We start from the raw sequence: 7734 nt of genomic DNA on the forward strand, positions 1-7734 counted from the left end.
CATCAAGTCCATTCTAGTTCATGTTGTTGTTGCTGTTGTTAGGTGTCATCAAGTCGGTACTGACTTATAGCGACCTTCTGCACAGCAGATCAAAACACTACCTGATCCTGGGACAACCTCACTATTGTTGCCACGATTGAGCCCATGGAGGCTACCACTTGGCTAATCCATCTCACTGGGGGTCTTCCTCTTTTTCTCTGACCCTCCACCTTACCAAACATATCCTTCTCCAGTGACTGGTCCTTCCTGACAACATGTCCGAAGTATGAAAGATGAAGTTTGGCCATCCTGGCCTCAAAGGAGCACTCTGGCTGCACTTCTTCTGATTCTATATAGGGTTTCTAAAACTGCAAGTCTTTATAGGAGTAGACAGACTCATCTTTCTCCCACAGAACACCTGGAGGGTATTTTTTGAGGGGTGTGCACTGTTAAGTATAGTTTATTGGTTAGTACATAAATCCTTTACATTTAATGACCTAGGCACAGCAGATGCTCCAGTCTGGCCTCCATGGCCTTGCTTGCTCTTGCTGACATCACCTTTATCCTGATAACCAGATGTGAAAGCATGAAGACAGCATGGACTCCTTCCTTCCCCTCATTGTCCTGGCCAGCTAGGTACCAGGTACCATCCTCCTCTTCTCCATTCATCCTACTTCACACTCGACTTTTGCCTCCCTCCACCTGTCTGACTCATAGAAACCATAGCCTCCTTTCAGCAATCAAACTCCATTCCTGTTCAGCTAAAGAACTAAACTCACATCCACATAGAGCCCAGTGGGCACCTGGGGATTATCTGGCGCTTAGCACTAGTGGATTACCAAGAAGGAGAGGATCGAGAACTATTCCTGCCAATGTGCTGTTCCATAAAGCTGGGAGGACAGCAAGAGACTCCTAGGAGCAGGGAATGGGGTCTGTGCTAAGCCAGGAATGGAGCAGAATCAAGCAGCTTTAGCAGGAAATCAAGAGTTTCATCTCCATGGGGCTGGTAGGGAGAGGGCAACTGGGCCCTCTCGGACAGACAGCCATTGCTTGACTTGTCTCTGTCCATTCACCCAGGCTCACCACTAGCCAGGACCCTCCTTTAATAAACACGCTTTTAACATGACTGGCTTTGGCTCCGTTTCCCTGTGTAGGCCTAGAGAGTGCTCAATTGCCTCTTGCCTCTCTTCCTTCCTCTTGTGCTTAGACAACTGATGGGAGGAGAAGCTGACTATTTTATGGAGAGGAGAATTTCCTTGAAGAACCAGCTCTGTCTTCCTAGGAACCTAGGGCAGCGAACCAGGGAAGATACAGGGTGACAGAACTTGGTCACTCATTTGTCAGATGGGCGGGGGGAAAGGTACTAGGAGGACACAGTCTGCCACCATCACTGTGTAACATGATCAAAGCAGGGAGGACAGGAGGCAGCACTGGATGCTCCCTAAAGTCCCTATCTTATCACTTGAAAAGGGTGCATGGATGGGGGTCAGCCACAGGGAGTTTGGCCAACAAAGTGCTCAGCATAGAAAAGGCAGGTGTCCGCTCCAGGGACTTGAAGGCAGATACGATTCTAGCCCCTGAGGGAAATTTTAGCCCCTATGGAAAATCAGATGGTGTGTATGGGGTAGGGGGCGGGGACTAGGGAAGAGGAGAGGATGAGGTTGAATTTTCCTTGGGCACAATGGAATTGTGAGAGATACAGACCAGGCTGGCGGTGCCTAATTGCAGGGCCAACAGAAAGTTCATGGTGGGAGAGGGGCCAGCAAGTAGGGCACCGATGAGTTTCCCCAGCAGTCCACGTACTCATAGCTCTGGAAAACCAGCTGCTCTGAATGGTTCAGGTAGGTGGCAGGGGCCATATTAATCAAGGAATTGAAATGAAGGGATGACATATTAATCAAGGAATTGAGCCATATTAATCAAGGAATTGAAATAAAGAAGTGAGACACGGGAGACCCGCGCATGAAGAGCTCATTGTTCTAGCAAAGCAACAATGACTGTTTTCTTTGGATGGCAAAGCCACAAAGAAATATTCTATGCCCCTAGTCAATTTTTCTCTTTTTGAATCATTCTCCTATTTATTCATGATTTTATTAGTATCCCTTTACTTTGGATTTTGACTCTCCTACACTTTAGTATATTTTTATTAAAAGTTAGAAGCCATATATTAGCTACATTTATTCTACTTATAATCATAGGTAGTTTTAATATTTATATTAACAATGTTCTTAAGACTGCTAGGAGACAGGATTTGTCAGTTAAATTAGTACCAGCTTAGGTTTAGTGATTATAAACATTCTTCCTTGTAACCTCAGTTTAAGACAATAAGAGTCCTTATAAGCAATTAGACCATAAAAAAAGAGCTATGGGTATGTACAGATACGTAAATAAAAAGTCTGACTTAGACGTTCTTATATTAATGATCAGTAAAATCCCTATTTTGAAGACATTGAGTACTATGAAAGCAATGATTTTGTAACGGTATATAAGGGGGCTGTAAGATAGAATAAAGCAGGAGAGTAAAGAAAGAAAGGAGAATAAAACATGTAAGAAGAAAATTTTGAATTCATCACGACCCATCGACTCTGTGTGATTTCCTTTTTCTGCTGACACCGCACACGCCTTCAGAACCCCTGAATAAATTTGCTAAGGCTGGCCCCCGGCAGGTAGAAATAGGTCAAGATGCCCTGGACGTGAAGCACATGATGGACTTTGATATTTTGCCAGGTACAGATTTTGTATGTATTTTCATCCTGTACCTTGCTAGCCACCGCATAAAGTATCTGTTCACTGGCCAAAGGGCGGATGGGCAAGAGGAGGTTCTCGGAGACCTGTCCTACCACAAGTGACAGGTGTAGAACCTCAATGGCCAGCTGGGTCACCGTGATAGGACAATAGTTGTGATTGGAAATGTTCAAGACATTCGTTAAGTTGAGGCTGATACCAGCCTCATTAAAGGCAACTGAGAAAGAGTTGAGGCATGCAGTCTGCACAGCAATGGACTGGGGAAACAGGAAAAAGATGATGAGGGTGGAGGTCACCAAGCAGATGAGCACTGCCAGGAACACAAAGAGCTTCGTGTGTCTAGGCTTCAGCCTCTGGTCCTCATAGGGGATGAGAGCCACTAGCTGCTTCTCCTGGGCTTGGGAGATCGCCCCACTGCCCTGGCAGGTGGGACAAGTCACAAAGCCACCATTAGAAGCCCCTTCACAAGGTACACAGGAACTAAAGAATGTGCTGTTTGCGGTACTGGAATAGATGGTGGTTTTGCTGCCAATGGCTGGGTCTGAAGCCAGGGTCAATTTGCTCTCATCCTTCTGAGAGACAGTCTCACCCATCCTTCAGAAGGATTTTTTACTAGGGCTCTTAGGTCTGAAATTACCATGAATTTCAGCTCTTTTCCTCATTGCAAGAAAGCTCAGTCAGCCTGGTTCAGGTCTCAGAGCTATGGCTCCTCGCGGCTACAAGAGGGCATGGTTTCTCGAAGTGTTTGTGAGGAGAAGGACCTCTGGGCAGAGTCACACAGGGGCCACGCTCTGGGGTTGCCTCCGCAATCAGCTCCCCTTCTGCGGGGTCTCCCAGCTTCAGCCATAGAAACGACAGCAAGCTGAATCAAAAGCTCCAATTGGTGTGTTTTAACCATGCTAATAGAAATACCCAGTTAAAGTGAACTAATTCAACACATCTGATCTATGGGGTCATCAATTTAGTGCCAATGGACATGGAGACAAAGCTAAATTATGTGGTTGGTGGTGGTTGTATGCTGTGGAGACAGTTTCTACTCATAGCAACCCTGTATAGAATTTCCAAGGCTATACATCTTTATGGGAGCAGAATGCCTCATCTTTCTCCTTCGGAGCAACTGGTAAATTCAAATTTCTGATCTTTAAATTAGCAGTCCAGATTGTAATCCACTACACTACCAGCGCTCCTTAAACTATATAGACAGCATCATAACTCTAGTTAATATCAGTGCAAATAAAACAAATCATAATTTCAGTTTTAAATGAAAAAAAATGAGCTGTATTTTCTTATTGCTAAAATCAACTAGGATCATAAATTAAATATAAATTAGGTACATGAGGAGGCAGAATATTTGTTTTAAAGAGAAAGGGGTCATTTAATTTACCACAGAAATAATGTTCTAAAGAGTACTCCAGCATTTTACTAATTAAAGAGTGACTCAGGTGATGCACTCAAGTATAAAGAATCCCAAGTGTCTCATAAATCAACAATACTATACAAACAACACTGCTTTGTCAGGCATGTTGAACACTAATAAAGTACAAATTCATAGAATGCATGCCTTTCTGTAACCTCCAATTTCTTCCAAGCATCTTGAGCAAATGACATTTTATTTGTTAATTCTGTGTTATAACACAACTTTTTAATCATACTGGTAACTTTTCCAGTATTCAAACTACCTCATTAAATTTATCAAACACTAGAGCTTGGCCAAACGAGCTCTGGTAGCGTAGTGGTTACGAATTGGGCTGTGAACCACAAGGTCAGCAGTTCTAAACTACTGGCTGCTCCACAGGAGAAAGATGAGGCTTTCTGCTCCCGTAAAGATTTACAGCCTCGGAAACCCTGTTCAGGGTCACTTTGGGTCGGAACCAACTCCATGGCACTTAACAACAACAACAACAACAGAGCTTGGCCAACCCTGATCTCTTTAATTAGAATGAAATAACTGTGTTGTCCACCTAAATTTTGTAATCTCATTTGCATAATTAATGAGAACAATAGGTCATCGGAGATGGCATTTATCTGGAAATTAAAGCAGCAAATGAAACTAAGCTTTTCCCCCCTAGCATTATTGTTAAGTGCCTTTGAGTTGATTCTGACTCATAGTGACCCTGTATAGGTTTCTGAGGAGCAGTCTGATGGACTTGAACCACTGACCTTGTGGTTTGCAGTCCAGTGCTTATCCTACAGAGCCACACCAGAAGTACAAAAAATGAGCACCAAATCACCCCTCCTACAGTATTTTCTCAAGGAGGTCTGGTAATGTAGAGGTTACGAGTCAGGCTTCTAACCTCAAAGTTAGCAGTTTGAAACTATCAGCTGTTCCATCGGAGAAAGATGAGGTTTTCTACTCCCACAAAGATTTACAGACCCAGAAACCCTGTATAGGGTCGCTATGAGTCAGAATCAATTCCATGGCACATAACCACCACCACTGCAGTATTGACTCAGCTGGGTTGGATGACTTATTGCAATGAACATATAGAGCTCAGCAACAATACTCACAATTATGGTATTTATTAGGGAAGTTAGATTACAATGTAGGATCAGACAATGCTCAGGATATAGGTTTTTTGGTAAGGACATCGTTTGTGCTGTAATGGTATTGATGGTAATGAGATTCCACCCCATCCTGTTTTGTAATGGCTCATTTTAGACCCATGTTAGAAATCAAAGTTTTTTAAATCAAAATGATCCCTGTTAATAATCATTCACAACTTAATCATAGCATCCTATCAGCATCTCCTCCCACCTTCTTTTACCCAGACCCATCAGAAAAAGAGAAAAAAAAGTTATTTGGTGGTCCTTACAAAAACTATGGGTAGAAGAGACATATAAAGTAATTCACTGAACTGTAATTACTTTAATTACTAGGAAGGACACCACTGACTAAATAGGGAGTAGTTTAGGTTTCACTAGGATTTCGAAATGTATATGCTTGTATGTATAAATTACAACCAATTACAACCAATCCATAAAGTTGGTTGTAATTGAGGAGGCTGTTTATTTTTTGAAGCTCCACTTTCACTCCCAGGTTATAGTTGTAGTAGAAAATAGGCAGGTTGAAGAATGACTATTAAAATAACCCAGGCATTGGATAAGAACTTGGATTTAAGGAACTTACGAATTATTTACTATAAAATAGAATAGTAAGAATTACTAAAAACTATAGTAGGATAAAGCACTGGACCACAAGGTTGGTTTGAATCATAAGATTGGTGGTTCAAGTTCACCAGCCATTCATTGGAAACCCTATAAGGCATCACTACGGGTCAGAACTGACTGGAAAGCACTTAACAACAATAACAATATAATAGGATCATCATCTTCATTTGAAAGCTTGTTGAGATTCTTCGAGGGTATTTTGCAAGTAAAATTAAGCCTTAAGTGTATGTGAAATTATGAACCATTCACACATTAGTTTACATGTGTATAGATGAATTTCTATGTCTAGACTTAGATTCTGTTGCTGTCTCTAGATTGTAGTTTTAACTTTATCTCATAGAGGAGCATTAACAGCCTACATCGAGACACATTGAGGCCTCTAATGTGTTGAAGGAGTTCTGGTGTGGCACTGTAGGATAAGCATTGGACCAAAAAGTAAGTTTGAAAAGCAAGGTCAGCAATTCAAACCCACCAGCTGCTCCTGGGAAACTCTGCGCGGGGTTGCCTTGAGCCAGAACCAACTCAACAGCATTTAAAAACAACAGAATGCTGAAGGAAACCCTGGATGACACAAACAGTTAAGCACTCAGCTACTAACCAGAAGATTGGCTGTTAGAACCCAGTGGTACAAAGAAGAAAGGTCTGGTGATCAGAAGGTCACAACTTTGAAAACCCTATGGAGCATATTTCCACTGTGCAGTACATGGGGTCCCCATGAGCCAAAGTTGATTAGATGGTAACTGGTTTCGTTTTTTGTGCAAAATACTAAACTAGTTATTAGAGTTAAGAAACCAGTGGAAGAAATTGACAATAAATAAGAAAAAGATAGGTTAAATAATTTCAGATGCTGATTCATGCAATGAACCAATAAGGAGTGATGGAGTAGGTTAACAATGCTATAAATAGGGTGGTCAGGAAAGCTCTCTTTGAGCAGATGACATTTAAACTGCGAATTAGAGATTAAGAGGAATCATTATGTGAATTTGTGGGGAATGAATTTCCAGGTGTTGAATTTAATACAAACAAGAATTTTTAGAAAGAGCAACAGAGCCAATGTGGCTGGAGCTCAGAGTACAAGGCAAGTAAAGTAGGAAAGACGTTTGAGCTAGAGAGCTACTTTAATAATGAATGGCCAAATCTTAATTATTTATAATCGGGAAGGAGACCAGAGAAGGATATCATTTCTAACACCAACCTAGGAATGTTGCTGTTGTTGAGTGCCCTCGAGTCAATTCCAACTCAGAGATGCTGTATAGGGTTTCTGAAGAGCAACTGGTGGGTTTGAACTGCCAACATTGAGATTAAATATCCAGTGTTTATCCTGCAGCACCACACCAGGACTCCTAGGTTGTAGTGAAGTGAGGCTCAGTGATGGTAAAGTAGAATGTCCTGCTCTGCAGATTAGCAAACATTTTTTGTCCTAGAGCAATAACTGGTAAAAGACATGTTGTTGTTAAGTGCCATCGAGTTGGTTCTGACTCATAGCAACCTTATATAGGGTTTCTGAGGAGCAGCTGGTGAGTTTGAACCACCAACCTTGTGGTTCAAACCAAGTGCCACACCAGTATTCATGGTAAAAAGCTGGGTTGTAAGCTTTGCAACATATAGTCCACAAGCTATCTGGTGGAAGTATTCAACCCTGCCTTTACACCACAAAAGCATTCATTGTTGTTGTTGTTAAGTGCTGTCAAGTTGGTTCTGACTCATAGAAACCCTGTATAGGGTTTTGGAGAAGTATCTGGTGTGTTTGAGCCATGGACCTATAGGGTCTGTGGTTCAAACCCACCAGCTGCTCCTCCAAAACCCTGTACAACAGCAATCAGAGACAATGCATAAATACAT

General features: G+C 42.0%; 1 protein-coding gene across 1 annotated transcript; it reads right to left on the reverse strand.

Annotated features, from left to right (window-relative positions):
- Positions 1-1721: 1721 nt before the first annotated feature.
- LOC102811645 (transmembrane protein 106A-like) lies at positions 1722-3317 on the reverse strand. The gene is made up of 2 exons (XM_006867277.1): positions 2651-3317; positions 1722-1825 (listed from the first exon to the last, which is right to left on the reverse strand). The coding sequence occupies exons 1-2, from the start codon at positions 3315-3317 to the stop codon at positions 1722-1724; spliced, it is 771 nt and encodes a 256-aa protein (XP_006867339.1).
- Between the last annotated feature and the right edge of the window lie 4417 nt (positions 3318-7734).

Source organism: Chrysochloris asiatica, unplaced genomic scaffold (assembly GCF_000296735.1).
Source record: "Chrysochloris asiatica unplaced genomic scaffold, ChrAsi1.0 scaffold00103, whole genome shotgun sequence".
Taxonomy (NCBI): Eukaryota; Metazoa; Chordata; class Mammalia; order Afrosoricida; family Chrysochloridae; genus Chrysochloris; species Chrysochloris asiatica.

Bases quoted from the DNA above. Each gene is read 5' to 3' on its own strand.
- LOC102811645 (XM_006867277.1), bottom strand. From the start codon at position 3,317: ATGGGTGAGACTGTCTCTCAGAAGGATGAGAGCAAATTGACCCTGGCT. The intron at 1,826-2,650 runs TCTACCTGCCGG...TGGCCCCTGCCA, and splicing joins CCAGGGCATCTTGACCTATT to CCTACCTGAACCATTCAGAG.